At 36.6% G+C, this 18,547-nt stretch overlaps 1 protein-coding gene across 5 annotated transcripts; it reads left to right on the forward strand.

Annotated features, from left to right (window-relative positions):
- The first annotated feature begins 354 nt into the window (after positions 1 to 354).
- reps1 (RALBP1 associated Eps domain containing 1) lies at positions 355 to 17,964 on the forward strand. Of its 5 annotated transcripts, XM_089118822.1 has the most exons (21): positions 356 to 664; positions 748 to 984; positions 2,551 to 2,674; positions 5,130 to 5,314; positions 6,373 to 6,529; positions 6,817 to 6,938; positions 7,272 to 7,437; positions 7,521 to 7,584; positions 8,068 to 8,222; positions 9,154 to 9,275; positions 10,932 to 11,012; positions 11,406 to 11,493; positions 12,643 to 12,741; positions 12,827 to 12,899; positions 13,099 to 13,229; positions 13,331 to 13,398; positions 13,506 to 13,679; positions 14,805 to 14,894; positions 14,974 to 15,122; positions 15,753 to 15,858; positions 15,959 to 17,964. In XM_089118822.1, the coding sequence occupies exons 2-21, from the start codon at positions 832 to 834 to the stop codon at positions 16,025 to 16,027; spliced, it is 2,376 nt and encodes a 791-aa protein (XP_088974948.1). In that variant the 5' UTR covers positions 356 to 664; positions 748 to 831; the 3' UTR covers positions 16,028 to 17,964. The 5 variants fall into 5 exon arrangements, with proteins under 5 accessions (XP_039548591.2, XP_088974949.1, XP_088974948.1 ...); XM_039692657.2 differs by having other exon boundaries at positions 355 to 984; positions 13,334 to 13,398; XM_089118823.1 differs by having other exon boundaries at positions 355 to 984; positions 10,935 to 11,012.
- The last annotated feature ends 583 nt before the right edge of the window (positions 17,965 to 18,547 follow it).

Raw genomic sequence — 18,547 nt, forward strand, 5'->3', positions numbered from 1 at the left:
TCATGCTAAATGTTATCAAATATATCTTCATCTGTAAGCAAAATTATTTTAAAGTACTATACACATTTCTACATATATTTATACACCCCAACAGATTTAATACAGGACCATACAATAAAACATTTTGTCTCAATTTAAAATATAAAAGTTTAAAAAAATTTATTAAATCACAGTAATAAATAAATTGCAATACTATGAAATACAGGATTTCATTATACTTATTCCCAATATATTTAAGAAACAAAATAAGTAAACAAAACAGTGTATATTAAAACAAAATATTAAAACGTGGTTTAGATAAGCCGAATTTGCTTTTTTATATGAAGCAGCAGATTTTTGAAACACGATCGCTGACGGCACATCTGTGACGCCACACTCCATCCGGGTCCTCAGCGCCTGGGCCATGACGTCACGGGGTCCAGGAATGGCGGCTCTGTCTGCAGAGGGAAGCAGTCCGAAGAGCCCGAAACTTTATTCCTAACATCACTTCGCGGCTACACGAGCTCCACTGTTCCACCGACGGCCATATCCAGCTCTCGAAGAGCCAGCGCAACAGCTGAACCAAGTCTCGACGTTGTTACCGCTGAATTCTGACGTCCCAGGCTCTATTAGTTTGGTTGACTTTGCGAGGGCCAAAAGACAAGAGCAAAGACAGCGACTAACGGTACATAAAAACAACAAGCACCTCAAAGCATCCTTTTTCGTTTCCGTCCAATTCATAGAAGGGTCTTACTTGTGTTTTGCTAGTTTTTTTGTTGTCTTGCTCATAAACCGAAAGGCAAGACGCTGGCCCGATAAGGTGAAGACACCAGCTGCGGGTTTGATGCCACGATGGAGAGTTTAACACTGAGCGATGTCGAGCAGAAATATTACTCTGAACTCTTCCTCTCCTGTGATGTCGATAACACCAAGAAAGTGGCTTCCAATGGCAAAGTTCTCGACCTCTTCCGGGCGGCCCAGCTCTCAAACGAAGTGGTGCTTCAGGTAGAGTATGCATCTAATTCAGATATGTGTGTGTGTATTAGTCAGCAGATATGTGTTGTTATGCTTATAACGTTACACGTAACGTAAATAGATCGAATTGGTGACTTGAGTTCATCGTCTCAGACATGCCAAGGACTCTAATGGCTCATATGGGCGATGTCAAGAGTATGTAGACCGGAGTGATGAATCTATCTCATTGTTGACGAGTTGCACAGATGAATTGGTGATGCATCTTTAAACTTTGTTTCCTGTTGTGCAAGTCTGTAGACTCATTAGTTATGCCTGCTTCCTCTTACATATGAGCATAAATTGTATTTTTCTGCTTATGTCAGGAAATCCATTAGGTTGATGTCCCTTGAAATGTGTTTTTCTCACTTGATAGTATAATTAACAAAAAAGAAGGTTTGGTGGTGTTCTGCATAATGTGATATTTTATTTAGGGAATTAGACATCACTCAAACGTATTGTATTACAGCTGGTCCATAACTTGTCGATAATATGCTTTAAAACTCAACAGTTTTATACTGTCTGTCAAGCTTCTTTTGGGAGACCCCTTATATGGTTGATGGTTTTTGAAGTGTCATAGAGATGTTTTTGTTTCATCACTTGGTGCTTAGCTAACACTCATCTGTTGGTAGGGTATTGTTAGATCATGAACATTTCAAAAACTTGTGGTCTTCTTAGTTTAGTTGCTTCTAGATCTTTGGCCAAAGTTTCGTGAAGGGGTGTGTCCATGAGTTTCTAGTGAATATTACATATTTATTGTTGTCTGAGCAACAGATTTATTTATCTGTAATACTAAAGTAATTGACAGAAGGACATTTCATTGAAGGTTTACTTGTGAGATATTAGAGTTTTGTTATATGTTCTTGCTCTGATTTCACATGATTCATTAATTTTTATATCAATATTTAGCATTTAAGATTGAAAACTGTCATTCAGTCAAGTGGGCACAGTAATGTGTATTAAATATTATTTTTTTAAGGGAGTTAGGTAGGCTGCTATTATATTGGTGAATACTTGGCCATACTGCTTGTTCTCTAATTTTAGGGATCCTTGTTGGATAGAGAGATGGAGAGCAGATTCCCCTTGTTACATATGTATACTGTGTTTCATTTTATGCCTGGCCTGTAACATACATACACTACACTACTGTTCAAAAGTTTGGGGTCAGTTATAGATATATATTTTTTTATTTTAAAGAATTAATTAATACCGTTATTCATTAAGAATGAATTAAATTGATCAAAGCACAGCAAGTACATTTATAATGTTACAAAATTTCAAACAACTACTGTTCTTTTAAACTTTCTATTCATCAAAGACTATTACAGTTTCCACATATATATGAAGCAGAACCACTCACTGATAATAAGATTTTTTTTTCTTGAGCTCTAAAGCAGTGTATTAGAATGATTTTTGCAGGATCATGTGACACTGAAGACTGGAGTAACTAGTCATTAAAATATTTAACTAGTTATTTTTAGTTCTTTGCTGTATATTGTATTTTTATGTGCATTTAGGCCTACATCACCAAAACTGAAAGTTTTGTTTCCATTGTCTTAGATTACTGAACTTTGTGGGGCCACACGTCTCGGCCATTTCGGTCGGAGTCAGTTCTACATTGCACTGAAGCTCATTGCACTGGCCCAGTCTGGAATGCCCCTGCGTGTGGAGACCCTGAACAGTGGTGAGTAGCAACAAACCTTATTTATAGCTATTTTTACTTGTATGTACTGTATGCACCAAATCAAAATACTATTTTAATGTGAAGTTATCGCATCCATTTTTGCAGATGAATCTAATGTGACATTTGCTGCCCCATTACATAACAAGAATTAGACTAGAGGATAAAAAATACTTCCTTTCTCTTGCATTTGTATATTTCTGTGAACTGTTTGTGCCTTTAAGCCAAATGCAAATGTTCCAGTTTGTTTGTTGTCTATCATGGTTGTTCTCTCTCTCTATTAGGGGTGTAACTGTTCAAATTGATTATGGTTTAGTTTTAATCACTGGATCAGTATGTGCTATGTTCAGGGAAAACTGACTATTTGCCTGCTGTCAAATAAAAATAGTCATCAAACAAATAATCAAGCTACAAGCAACAGTACTAATAAATACAATAGAGCAAAGATACTAATTAAATAAACAGTGCTTCTTAAAGGGGCACTCCACCCATTTGCATTAAGCTTTCCATTGTTAGAAACCCAGTCATAGTATTGAATGGTCATGCAACACTCTCTCATTTTCCCCTGAAACGAGAGAGATCTGCTATTTACCTTTTTCACTTCCTCCTACAATGACACAAAAATCATCATTTTATCTCTCTTGTTCTGTGGTGAAAGCTGAGTAGTAACTTTAGGGGTTACCATCCTCTTATTCCCGGACATGTCCTGCCGTCGATGTCTGGGATTCATCTTTTGCTTTCTGCAGTCGCCATTCATTGTTTACATGCACAGCTGTTTCAGTCTAACTGAATTCATTCTAATTGGTGAATCTGAATGTAGTGTTTACATGAACGCTAAAAAGTGATTGGTTGATGTGCGTTTTAACATTGCTAAGAAAATTCCCGCTCCTTCATGAGAGATACGAGACTGGTAACTTATGTCTCACAGGTGTTGCTCATCGGTAATCACGGCACCGGCCTCGCATCTTTCTCCACACGGCCCTCACTCGTTCTGCTCGCAACAGTAAACATGATGAATGGCGACTGTAGAACGCAAAAGCCGAATCCCGGACATTTTGGGCGATCTCGAAACACATTTTCGGGCAGGCTCATCACGGAGACTCAATAGCCTACACTGTTGTTTAACTACTGCGCTCTGTTAACGGTAGGCGTGGTCTCCTTGGGCAACGAAGCAAATGCATTCTGGGAGTGTTTGTTTTTCATCCACATAAGCCAAAAATACATTTTCTGGCTTTTCTCAGTCTAAAAAGCTCCAAATCAAAAATAATTTCACATTTCTTCTACATAAATTACCCATTTTAAATACACATTCATCTTTCCAGAGGTGGAGTGACCCTTTAAGTTTTTCAGATATCTAACAGTAGTCTTCAGATACAGAAATTGAATAAAGAAATCACATGTAAATACGTAAATAACTGCATATAGTCTTCAGTGAATGAAAATTAATCATTATTAAAGTTACAAAAGCTGTTTAGTTAAGAGCAGTGAGGGATTTCCTTGTCTTATGTTGTTTGATTAACCCTCTGGGGTCTAAGGTGTTTTTGGGGTCCTTGAGATTTGTTTTGACATGCCCTGACATTTGTGCTTTTTTCAGTTGCTTATAAACATATTATTGGCAAAGGTGTAATTGCACTCTATTTAGCACAAACAGGGCTACCATAATATGTGAGGAACATGTATCTACATGTTTGTATTTTTGAAAAAAAAAAAATGAAAGTTTCTGAAATAAGGCGTTTTTGCTTCAAAATGATCTGAAAATCATCTTGCCTAATCATTCACATAAAACAAAATCATCAAAATAATGCTCTGATTCACATCTGAGAAGACAATGACCCGCATAATGAGCCTTTCATTCAGGTTTGTCACTGGGTACCACAAGAAAGAATCTGAGGACTTATTTTCTATGCATGCAAATTTTATAATATCCAAGCCAAGGTAAACATTTCTTGTAACTATGCAGTTAATTCTCATACTGTATTTTCAAAAAAGTTTTGGAATATATCCTCTCCCCAAATGTGTCACTAATAAAAAACAATAATAAATAATTTATAGAGAAGGCTATTGTTGCTATTATATACACACATATATAACAGTTCCAAACAGGAAGCCCTGTGCAAACGCTCTACAAGAATTTTGGAAGATTAGACAAAAGACCTTGTAAACGAATGAGAAACTGACAGTGGTATAAATAAGCAGGAAATAAGAGCCGACTCATAGCCTTGAAGATACTGCAAGAACTCACAGTCAACAGGAAATTGCTGACAATGCCCTGGAGTTTAGATATGCTTGGGATGAACTTGTTTTCTATTGATTTCTGTTCCATTGATTTTAAAGTTAGTAATGAAAACTTTTGACCTAAAAAACCCCCATCAGTTTAGTAGTGCTGAGTCTGCTGACAGTAGCTGAATGTTAAATCTGGCTCTGTGTGTAGAAGTCTAATGTGGAGTTGCATTTGCAGTCAGGGATCTACCGCTCCCTCGCTTTGTGATGGGCAAGAACGAGCTGGAGACGAGGCACGCGGTCATGTTCGCAGACGCAGAGAATCAGGGACACTACTTCCCCAGACCTCCAGTCCGAGTGCAAGCCAAAAAAGTGTCAGCGCACGAGATGATTCAGCCCTGTGTGCCCACTGTTGATCCTCAGGTACTACAGCATATATCCCACATACTATCATTAAATATGTCAAAATATGAAGAAGAAAAATCTGTTTTTTTAGGCCTTTCAGGATGAATGTAGTCAGTCATTGTCTTATGTTGGTAATATTAATAGGACAACAATATTGACTGTTCGTTTACTTGAAAACTAAAACATGTCTATTAATTTGGGGTCTATTAAAATGGGGTTATAAGTATAAGGCCAGATCCCATTATTTTAATATATTTTTAAAAAATATCTAATATTATTATTTAACTTATATTAGCATTTAACTTAGCATTTAACATTGTAGTTAAATAAACAGGTGTGTTGATTAGGGATGGGCAATGATTAAACGCGATTAATCGCATCCAAAATAAAGTTTGTGTTTACGTAATATGTTTGTGTGTGGTGTGTAATTATTTTGTACATATGAATACACACACATGCATGTATATATTTGCATGTATATACTTAATATATATTTATACATATTTAATATTATGTATAAATATAAATATTTGATATATTAAGAACACATTTTTTCTTAATTATATACATGCATGTGTTAGTATTTATATATACAAAATAATTATACACACCACACACACATATATCATGTAAACACAAACTTTTATTTTGGATGCGATTAATCGTTGCCCATCCCTAATGTATTTGTTTTTGCTGCAGTAATACGCTTTGTATAGCCAATTGTGGAAACAAAAATTATTATTTAAATAGAAAAAGTATTTTTTTTTATTATTTTTTATTTTATTTTTTTATTTATTGATCATGAATGTAGTCTTTGATGCTGAAAGCAGAAAGATAAAACAGGAAGTTTTAAGAGATGAAGAGTTGCAAGTTTGAACCCCACAAAGGATCATTGGACTGTGCCATGGCAATTAACTCCTGGCTGCTTCATGGAGTTTCTAGTCCTGTACTGTATGTCCTGTCCCAGATCTGATAAATGACTACTTGTCAGCTCCACCATGTGTCTTCTCTTCTGAGGCCGTCTGTTTGGCCAAAAGGATTACTAAGTAATTAATTTAGTTTATCTCTGGCTCCAGCCGGACACCACATCTCCTGTAGTGTCGCCGCACCAGTCCCCTCCCACTTCGCCCCATACCTGGAGGAAGCACAAACGCCAGGCCAGCGGTGGAAACGTGGACAGACAGCCCTCAGTGCCAGGAGTTGTTTGGCCGCCTTTTAGAGAAGCACAGCCAGGTATTCTGTTTAATAATGGCATGATTCATTATTTTGGAAACAGAATAACCTTCCTCGCCAACATTAAAAAATGATATGATAGATTTATTTAAATGTTGTAATATAATATTTAATATCGATGTGGTAATTATAAATTAATAAAAGTTATTATGAAGTGTTGCTCTTATTTCTGTGTACCTGAGCAAGTCCATGGCAAATCTAACTTAAAGGTCAGTTTGTTATAATGGTGGGTGTTTAATATTAAATAATTAAATTAATGTCTTTCCCTTATCTGTGTCTTGTTTAAGGACCGGTAACAGGTGACGGGATGTGGTCCGCCCATTCACCCCCTCCTGTCCAAGAAACTTGGGTCAGCTTTACAGACACCCCTCCCTCCAGCACACTTCCAATGCATCCCCCCTCAGCTCAGGTAATAGAGTGCAGGCCTCCATGTATACATTTGTTATGTATACAATGAAGTCTGTCACCAATAGCCTGCTGGAACCAAGGCTTCTGTGGCAGAACAGGTGTTTAATTTTGTGTGAACGGCAGCACAAAAGTAGACTATATTAAATATTTGCCAAAGCCAAATTGGATGCATGTCCAGCAAATTACCAGTAATACAAGGAATTGTAAAAGAAGGTAGCTGAGCAGTTGTTTATACTGTTTAATAAACCTTACCAACCCCAAACTTTTAAACCGTAGCGCACATATACGAGTATATTACAAAATCTAAATCTTTTTTTTCCCTCTTCTTTTCCAGCCGGAGAGCACAACAGTAAGGACTGTGATGTCTGCAATGATCACAAATGAAATCCAAAGGCAGACCAGCGGTTACGACGACCCCTGGAAAATCACAGATGAGCAAAGACAGTATTACATTAACCAGTTTAAGACCATTCAGGCAGATCTCACTGGTTTAATCCCTGGTAATTAAGACCTCATTTTGAACAGTAACATACCTATCTACTAAATTTACCAACCCAAAATGAATCCGTCCTCTGTTGTTCAGGCTCTGCCGCGAAGGAATTCTTTACGAAGTCGAAACTGCCTATTCTAGAACTGTCTCACATTTGGTAAGTAGTTTTACATCGAAGTGTTGCATTGTCTCTCTTTGTTTATTTTGGATGATAATGGTGTAGATTGCCTTAAAGGGATAGTTCACCCAATAAGAGTTTCTTTTATGAGCACAAAAGAAGATATTTTGATGCATTTTGGTAACTAGACAGTTAACATTTCAACGAACAGTCCAACATTTGTTAAAATATCTTCTTTTGTGTTTAACAGAAGAAAGAAACTCATACAGGTTTGAAACAACATGAGGGTGGGTGATGACGCACTTATTGGGTGAACTATCCCTTTAAGGCAATCTACACCATTATCATCCAAAATAAACAAAGAGAGACAAAAACTTCATATGTCGATATTCATAAATCATTTGCATTCAATTTGTTAATGTCCTGTCTTTAAAAAAGGAAGTTGTCCCTGTCATCATCTTCTTTGTACTTTAAAATATTCATCTTGTCTGTATTGACTGACAGGCCTGCTTTACCTTGCAGGGAGCTATCAGATTTTGATAAAGATGGTGCACTGACCCTGGATGAGTTTTGTGCTGCATTTCATCTCGTAGTCGCTAGGAAAAATGGTTATGACCTTCCTGAAAAGCTCCCTGAGAGCCTCATGCCAAAGCTTATTGACTTGGATGACTCAGCAGGTAAGCAGTAAAGCCTCGGCTTCAGATCGGGCTAAAGGAGCCTTTATTTCATAACATTTCACTGAGTTATTATTCTTTTAAAGCATTGTCATGTTAAATTTATTCAAAGTGACAGTAAATATTTTACAAAAAAATATATATAGTTCAAATAAATGCTGTTCTTTAGATCTTGTTATTCATAAAAATTTAAATAAAATATCACGGCTTTCACAAAAACATTAGACAGCACAACTGTTTCCAACATTGGTGATATTAAAAAGAATAAAAAGAAATGTGAACACTAAATCAGCATATTAGATTATCAGAAATCAAATGTGACTCTTTAATGGCTGCTGAAAAGCTGTCCTCACATGAATCAATTATATTTTAAAATATAAAATAAATATATAAAACAGTTAAATTTATAATATTTTACTATATTATTGTTTTTCCTGTAAATAAATAAATGCAGCTTAAGTGGCCATAAGAGACTGCTTTCAAAAACATTTCACAAACCTTTTAGTTGAATGTTCAGTTGTCATATACTCTCTTTTTTTTTTACTTTATTTTATATAGACACAGTTTAAAGTGATTTTAATTAAGTCTAATGTAATTGGTCCAAAATTAAACCATATTAAAGCATAATAAACCAAAAATATGTGACCATTATTGTGTTTTTGTCACTTCTCTGCATTTTACTTTCATTGTGGATAGAGAACAAACTTTCTTCTAATTCCAATATTCCAATAACAGCTTCACAGGATGTGAGCCTGTATCTTAGCAACAGGTTTGCATATTAAAACGGAGCATATAATGTGCCCTTGGGACCCCTGAGAGTCCTTGTGAAGTTTGCCATTTTAGATGCAAATTATTGTTTTGCTTATTCTATAATTATGCTGAATGAATATCAGGTGTCTGCATAAAGTTTTTATTGTCTGTATGTATGTCACAGGAGTTCCAGAACCTGCTACTGAAGTTAGCTTCTCTGCTTCCCCTGTGGAAGTCACTCCAAATAAGTCTCCTTCCATGCCTTCCCTGAACCAGAACTGGCCTGAGCTCAACCAGAACAATGAGGTTTGGACTGTGGAGTACTTTACCTCTGTCACTGATATTTGTAGTTTCTATCTGCATTTGTCTTTATGGGAAAATAAATCTAAAACACTTGGAAGAAAGAGGTGCTAGTGAGGCACACTTCCATCTCATCACATGGTGACAGTTAATGCTTCACTGTGATGTTGTGAATGTGTTGTCCTTGTAGTCAAAACTGCTGACCTGAAGGCACATTTTTAAACTAAATCTTTTTAGTTTTAGATAAACCTCCTAGAATACTCCATAATGTGAAACATTTCCAAGTAAAACATAATATTCAGTGGGCAACAATGGCAGAATTTGATTGGAGATACTTTAAACCAAGACAATGGGCTATAATTTTGTGGTTGCCGTTATTTTTCAAGGTTAAGTCAAGGTTTAGGTCAGCATAAAGCTGTTAGGAAAGTAGAGTGGGTTATTTACTATTTTTATTGAAAATGATGAAAAGAAACCAAATTCTATGAAAGCCCATATAAAAAAAAAGATATGGTTTGGTAAATAATTGATATAAATGAATTAATAATTCAATAAAAACATAATAATTTAATAAAAACATAAATGCATCATAATTATGATAAAAAAGGGAAGTACTAGAATAACTGTTAAATATTGCACAACAGCACGACTTTTAAAGGGATAGTTCACCCAAAAATTAAAATTCTGCCATTATTTACTAACCTCAAGTTGTTCCAAACCTGTATGATTTTCTTTCTTCTGCTGAACAAAAAAGAAGATATTTTTTAAGAATATGGGTAACCAAACAATTGATGGACTCCATTGACTTACATAGTATGAAATAATAATATTACGACATCATAAACGGATTATTGACATTCTTCAAAATATCATCTTTTCTGTTCAGTAGAAGAAAGAAATTCTTACAGGTTTATAACAACTTGAGGCTAAGTAAACAATGACAGAATTTTCATTTTTGGGTGAACAATCCCTTTAAGTAAATAGTAAATAGAGAGTGTTTTGATTTTATGCCAACTTTCAGTTCTTTTTAAAGGTGAAGTGTGTGATTTTATTGGGATGTTATAATAACTGTTAAGAGATTATAGGTTGATTTCTAAAAGAAAGTGTAAAACTGTTTCAAAATATTTGTTTGAGCATCCCAGCTGGTCTTACTCAGGAGTATTGGCTGAAACAGTGGAAGTGAAGTTTAGGGTATAACTATCTGTTTCCCCGACCAATGCCTGGCGGGAAGAGTGTTCAGAAAGCCTGTTTGAATAGTAAGTTGTTTTGCAATTCGGTTTGAGAACGAAAGTGCCGTGGAAATTTCGCGCTTCACCTTTAATCAGGTCAGTAATGTTTTGATCTACTGGATATAATTATTGGGGGTTCTCTTTTGATGACGGCTACCTTTTTTCTACCAAACCAATCATTGTAATAAGGAAATAAAATGTAACATTCTCCCTCCCAGCATGTATGGCCATTAAGGTGTAGCATATTCTCTGGGGTCAACAGAGGAACAATTGTTTAATTGACACCAGAGAACATGCTACAGTACAATGCCAGACAAATCACGGGTTTCTTCTGACAGTCAGAGGGCACACTGTTGTTGTATTGTGGTCTCTGTTTGCTTGTGTGAGGAGTGGAGTGGCTCCACCTTGCTGACATGTTTCTGCTCTGTCTCTCCAGCAGTGGGAGACTTTTAGCGAACGCTCCTCAAGCTCACAAACTCTGACCCAATTTGATTCTAACATTGCACCAGCTGATCCTGTAAGTCAATCACTCAGTGCTCTTTCATGATTAATGATATTCATTAACCCAGTACTCTGTAAATTCTCTCTGAGAGCGCATGTCCTCAGGATAAATTCACAGCCACAGTGCCATCATCAAATTATTGTTTTGTTTTTTTTCTTTTGCTTGCTGAGCTTACAGATAATTCTTTCGTGCTCTTTCTTTCATACTGTATCATGTAATCCAAGTGATGTCTCTGGCTGGCTGTCCTTTGAGGGTGTTGTTCTTGATGTGATGCAATGATTTAGTTACTCAGGCCAGGTTCTTAACTATTCGTTGTTTTATTACGACCGAGATGACAAATCTTCGTGAAGTTGAATGAAACACAATTGTAGTTTTACGACAGCTGCAGTTGTGCTTGTTTCTTTTTAGGATACAGCAATAGTTCACCCTGTGCCCATTCGTATGACACCCAGCAAGATCCACATGCAAGAGATGGAGCTCAAAAGAACTGGAAGTGGTGCGTCCATTAATGTACTTTTGCAATGCAAATTCCATAGGCACTTATTACGTAAAATGTTTGTGTTTTTTTCTCAATTATTTTTTGGTCTATTTTTTTTGATGCTCATACTTTTGGTTAGACGTTTAGAATTAATTTTTTTTGCCTAGCGGATTTAAAAAAATGCATTGCCCTGCATTGAAGAAACAACCAAAAGCCATATTTTCCATATCACAGAGGTTTAGGATTGGGCTTTTTTGAGATTAACAAGCAACCACTTATATACCAGAACACCTCGGCAACGTCCTAGCAACCAATGTAATTTGGTTGTTACGACTTTGATTATGCTCAAACAGATAGAGTTTGTTCCAGTTGCGCTCAGTCTGTGTTTAGAATCATGTATTGTGCAGTCTAAAATTTTTTCCTGGCATCCTGGCCAAATTTGCCCAGTGGCCTCTGTCCATCATGGCCTCCTAATCATCCCTATATATATATACCAATTGGCTTCATCACTCTGTCTCCTCTCCACCAGTAAGCTGGTGGTTGAGGAGATTCCCCCTTGTATGTAAAGCGCTTTGAGTGCAGAGAAAACGCTATATAAATGTAATGAATTATTATCTATTATTATCATTGTTTTATAGAATTTATAATTTGCAGTCTAGAAATCTCCTAAAGTATTCTTTCTTACCGCAATAATCAATGTATTAATTAGCACAAAACGGTTGTGCTTTTTAATAATTGTTTTCAAAAGCATGACACATTTTTAGAAATAAAAATGCATTAAAATCACTTGAGTCCTTGCTGAATAAATTAAATTGCGGTAACACTACAATAAGGTTTCATTTGGTAACATTAACTAAGATGAACTAACCATGAGCAATACATTTGTTACTGTATTTGTTACAGATAAAAATACAGCTTTGTTCATATTAATTCGCAGTGCATCAACTTATGTTAATAAATACAACTTTTTATTTGAATAATTAATAGTAAATGTTGAAATGAACAAATATGAATAAATGCTGCAGAAGTTCCGTTCATATAAGTTCATTAAATAATGTAGTTAACTAATGAAACGTTGTAAAGTGTTACCTTAATTGCTTTTAAAAACAATCTTTCTGTAATAATTTGGTTATTAGACAAATTGAATTATTTACTCTTGTTTAACAGATCACACACATCCAACTAGTCCGTTAATGGCGAAACCTCCAGAACTTTCTGACGAGACCAAGCTAGCAGCATCTATAAAGTTTCCTGTTACCTCTGTTGGTAAGTACATCTGGAATATTCAAGCATTTCATTGGCTGATCTTCTTATGTAGCTCATTCAAAACCATTACCCTTAATTTCTACAGGAGATGGCTATAGCAGCTCAGATTCATTTACATCTGATCAAGAGCCCATTTCCAGTGCTGTGAACAGACAAAGGTACTTTACTTCTTGTTGTGGCACCAAATTCAGACTCACTTTGATCTGTGTTCATCTTGTTGTTTGTGTTGTCATGGCTTAAAGAAAAAGATTGCCATGGATTAGATCAGGAAATGGTTTAGTGCTTTAGATGTTTTGCCAGCTACAAAACTACAAACAGCTCATTTACTTACTTTTACTTTACTTTTTACTTTTACAGGTCTCACTCTGGCACCTCTCCGGAAGGACTGAAGGTTGTGGCTCCGCCCCCACCTCCGCCCCGCCCCCACGCCTCTCACTCACGGTCCTCCTCCCTAGACATGAACCGAAACTTTGCTGCTGTCCCTGCAGGTATACATGCACACAAACAGTTAATAAGTAACTCATAGCTTCCTGTTTTTTGGAGTACGGTTAGTAAAAGCCGAAGTTGTCTGTTGTAATAACTTTTCCAGCAGGTTCGCAACAGCCAGGTGTAGTGGCCTTCCCCCCCGCAGTGCCTCCGAGACCACTGCCCACACAGGTACAACACAGTGGTTAGCAATGCTGTATAAACGGCTTCCAGACAATTAGATATCTATTTTGCTTTCTTTAAAGGAGTAATACAATGTTCAATTCTCAAATCCCCAGACATCAGTTCCACATGGTCACCGTTCGGTAGAGGGAGATGGTCTTCCAGCACATACCAGCACGTCACCCCATCAGATGCCAGAACAGCCCAACTTTGCTGACTTCAGCCAGTTCAAGGCTTTTGCTGTGGACCAGCCGGAAGATGATGAAGAGAACCCATCTGATAGTGGACAGGTATAGATGGAACCATATGTTACGTTAATGACTCATTATGAAGGAAAAAAAACATGTTTTTTCTGTGTAAAAATATGCATAAATTAATTGTTTGCAAAAATATGTATTAAACAAGTAAACAATACATTTCTTATATGCATTTTCCCCTTAGACTTTTGGAAAATCGCAAAAAATAAGATCTGTGTTCAACAAAGAGTTGTGACCCTTACACGTTTTGTCTATCAAGATAATCTTTACAAGTTAATCCAAAATGTATACATTTTGAAGCCTATATAAAGTTTTTTAAAAACACAATCAGACACAAAAAAGTTAAAAAAAAACACAAGCAGGTTATAACTGTGTGTTTTATGTCATAGATCAAAACGTGAAAATATTTAGAGGCTTTGTTCACCACAGACTTTATTTCAGGCGATTTAGCAAAAACTCATTCAAAAATCCCATAGACTTTAGAGCGAGGGAACCGGTAGTGCTAAAATGCTAACTCCCGTGTTTTCATTAACAAATTTCAGTACCAACACTACTTTAGTGTCCCATACGCCTTATTCACGGCAGCGCCATCTTTGATTTTTAATGAGAATGAAAGCGAGGCTGTGAGGGATAGATCTGCATCTCTTCAATGGGCTGTACTGTTATTTATTGTGTTTTCGGATTGTTCTGCTTATAAAACACTGGAAAAATATCTTTCCAAGAAATTTCAGTTGACAAAAAACTCCCCACAATGTAAGCTGTGGAAAATTGTAAGTAATCTAGGAGCTTTATTCAGCTTTTTACAGCGGATGCCATTGAAAACACGGTCTATCCCTCAGAGCCTCACTTTCATACCTGTCATGGCGCTGCTCTGAATAAGGTCTATGATCCTTCAGAAATCATTTTAATATGCTGATTTGGTGAAACATTTCTTATTATCATCAATATTGAAAACAGTTGTGTTTTCTTTTTGTGGAAAATGTGATATTTTTTTTTTCAGGATTTCATCAAAGAACAGCTTTTATTTGACTTTTTTCTTTTTTTACACTTTTGATCTATTTAATGCATCCTTGCTGAATAAAAGTATTAATACTAATATCTCACTGACTTCAGACTTTTGAACTGTAGTTTACATATTATGCATTTTCATAAATACAGGCAGAAAGATGTGCGGAAGCTCCCGGGACGATGAGAACAGCAAAGAACGATGTTCAGGCAGAAGAACGAAATGCAACCACTGTCAACTCTGTAAGCCAGTCTCTGCCAACCAGTCTTTATATTGCATATTAACTCAGCGTTATAATACCTCAATGTATGTTATCCATAGGCCAAAGTATCCACTCCATTGGCCCCACCTCCCAAACCGGTCCGTCGAAGACTGAAATCAGAAGATGAGCTTAGACCAGATGTGGAGGACCTTCCCCAAAAGTCTAACGTCATAGCCACTGTTCTAGCAACCCAGCCCTCAATTCAACGGTGAGCTCAACTGTCAATCCATCAGAAAACTGAATATTTTTTATATTTGATTTAGATTATCAGCAAAAATGTCTAAACCATCCGAGGTAGACTGAACACGAGCTATGAGGTTGTGAAACGAAGGTTTTTGCTCCTGTTGAAGCTATAAGTTTATATGAAATCAACCTTGTTTAAAGAAAAACATGTTTTATCCACAATCTTATGGAAAAAAATACACTATCCACAATTCTAAGCATAGAAAAAACGTTACCAAAGAAACGTTTACCTTACTGGCGAATGGCTAGAGCTACCCGCGGCTATTGTTGTGGTGTACCGGGTTGCTCTGCGTCAGGACATAGACAGCTATACCTCAGCTTTCACGCTTTCCCACTTGAGAGTTTTCATTTACCATCCAAACCAAATCGTCATATGTGACTTCAGGCAGGTTGCGGAGAGATTTGGTCCTGTGGCATCTATCGAAATCCACCATTGTAAAAAAATTAACCGGAAGAGCCGTATCCCTACTAAAAGACGTACTTCCCGGTCTTAAATTTTTTCCTGACATAGGCCTATTAATAAATAAAAAAATCTGGATACTATGTTTGCTTTTATCCTAATGTGTGCCTCCTTTGCATGTTCTGTTTAAAACAGGTCTATCGGTAAGGATAAAAAGGCAATCCAGGCTTCCATTAGAAGAAACAAAGAAACGAATACAGTTTTAGCCCGACTCAACAGTGAATTACAGCAACAGTTGAAGGTATTGCGAGACGCGTTTTAAATGTGACAACCAGTTTTATAAAACATACTGTGTTCAAAAGTGTGACCGATTCGTCTTTCCCCAAATTTTGTCTTCTTAGGACCTGCTAGAAGAAAGAATATCTCTTGAAGTGCAACTGGAACAGCTTAGACCTTTTTCGCATTTGTAACCAGAGTGTGTGTGTGTGCTTGAGATTGAATGTGTGTAATGAAAGAGTGATTACCCCTTTTTTTTTTTTTTGGTCTGTTGGATCCTCTGGCAGGATGTTCATTTCACCCATCTCCACTCCTCTGCTGACTGTGTGAGATGAGACAAAATCGCTGCTTCCTCCAGACCGTTCTGTCTCACACAGCCATTCAGAGGGATGGAGCCCAAGATTATTATCTGTTATGGCACTTTGATGAAACAAAGTATGAGTGGCTGTATATGTAATACCCCAGACATTGCAGGTTATGTTTAGTGTGTGAGGCAAGAGCCTGATGTCATGGCCGGCAAGAGGCTGTAATTCTGGTTAACATGAAGGAGCCTCTTCCCCTCCTGTTCTCCAGAGTCTGGAGGCAGCTTGTCATGTTCTTCCATGTTAGGGCACCCGTGTGTGCTCAGACAATCATATGAGGCCATGCGCTGGTCCTAAAAAGGGGAGAACTGATTTTTGGGAGATCATGTTATTTCAAAACTATGCTTCAGTAAACTGATTCTGACAGGCACTTGTTAAAAGGACAGTTCATCCAAAAATGCCATCGCAAACCTGTATGACTTCTTTTTTTCTTTTCTTGTGTGCTGTATTTCAAATGTTTTCTAGTTATATGATTGTTTTTTTACAAGGAACAGAAGCTTATTTTCTGCTCTAGTTAACTGGAGCGACTGAATCGTTGAACTAACGAACTGGATCAGTCAAATTTGTGAACGATTCATTCATTTACTTTACTTGGATCAACTGAATCATGAAAAGGATTCAAACAAAATCAAAAGAATCGCTTGTTCACAAATCAGGCTACCTCTCATGACAAAACGGCAAAGAGAATTACAAGTAACGACTCAAGTCGGTCCCTAAAGTAAAATCTATTTTATGGCTGAAATAATTTTGAAATATAATGCACAAGTGAAATGAGCATCTACTTTAATGCCTCTTTTGTTTGTTAGCCCTCATTTACTTTTATTATATTTAAAAAAGTTGAAAATTCACTTTTTTTTGATACACGGATGAAGGAAACTCGTACAGGTTTGAACGATTTGGATCGAAGTTATATTCGGATGAACTAACCCTTTAATATTTCTTCCTTGCCATACCAATGGTCGGCACGTTGTGTGTGTTTGTTTCAGAGAGTGTTTGAGGACAACCGTTACAAATGAATGGCATCAAAGGCTGCTTTATTTCCTTCTCTTAACACACTCTGTTTTGGTATAACAAAGCGACCCGTTCGACCTTGTACAGTCTTTCACCCAGGGATGGCAGATGTTCCTCTCTCAGTCTCAAATGTTGGCTGTACCTCATACGGTACTTCATCTGCATCATAAACTCTGTGACATCATTAGTACATAATTGTGAGACCTGAAACAATGACTGCACTTTCTCCCCTTCGGCTTTCGTTTGTCTTTTCTCGTCACTGTTTTTTGCATGTCGTTCACAATCTCATTTTGTATAAAACGGCTCTTAACGATGAACCACTTGATTTGTATCTGTAACGTCTGAACTAGTGTGACGTTTGTGTTGTTACATAGATTTGCGTCATGTCTCTCATTCATTGATTGTTTTTGACTGATGTCTGTCTTTTTCTTTTACTCATCCTTAAAGCCTTACTTCCTGGTGTGCAGGTTTTCACAGTAATGTGTCCCCCATGTTAAATCAAGGTGAGCCTTTTCTCCCCGCTGTTCAGGCTGATTTACTGTATCAGGGGTATGTTGTATATTGTATGATACACACCTTTTGATCTCGTATGTAAATTTGCATTAATTGCTGACTAACAGCAAATATTCTATTTAATTGCTCATGTAATGGCTGTGGGATCATAAATGTTTAACTGCATGGATGTGTCTCTGCAGAATGAACTAGCAGCTGTGTGATTTTTACACAAAATAAAAATGGCACAATATTTTAATAATTTCCCTTTTTGTCAAGCGCTCCAACTGTTTTTCAGTAGTCCAAAGTCACTGTTTACATTACTCCTATTGTCTGTTTTCTTGTTACAAGGCACATGGACAAGCTGTGATTTTGAGATGGGAATTATTCACTGACTCTGCTGGTTGTATCATCATAGGTCATTAATTCTTTGGTTCATTTGAGAATGAAACCAGTGACTATGAGTGAGCCATTGAATCACTCAAAAACTGCTATGTTCGTGTTGTGTGGAAACCCAATGTTTTTTTTTTTGGTAGAGGAAAACCAAAGTAACTGGCAATATTGTGTCTAAAATGTAATTAACTCGTCACTAAAGTAATATGTATAATAATTATACAAAAAACATACAAATTACATGGTTGTAGTCTGCTGATTTGATTGGACAAGAGTGCCGATACAATGGTCTGAAACCACATTTATATCCATTTTAAACCTAAATGTTTTAGGATAAGAATATATAGAAATTGCAAATACTCATTAGGCAATGAATTACTTAAAGGAGTAGTTCACTTTTAAAAAAAACTTTTGCTGATAATTTACTAACCCCCATGTCATCCAAGATGTCCATGT

This window comes from Pimephales promelas, chromosome 13, assembly GCF_988280905.1.
Source record: "Pimephales promelas chromosome 13, fPimPro1.hap1.1, whole genome shotgun sequence".
Lineage (NCBI taxonomy): Eukaryota > Metazoa > Chordata > Actinopteri > Cypriniformes > Leuciscidae > Pimephales > Pimephales promelas.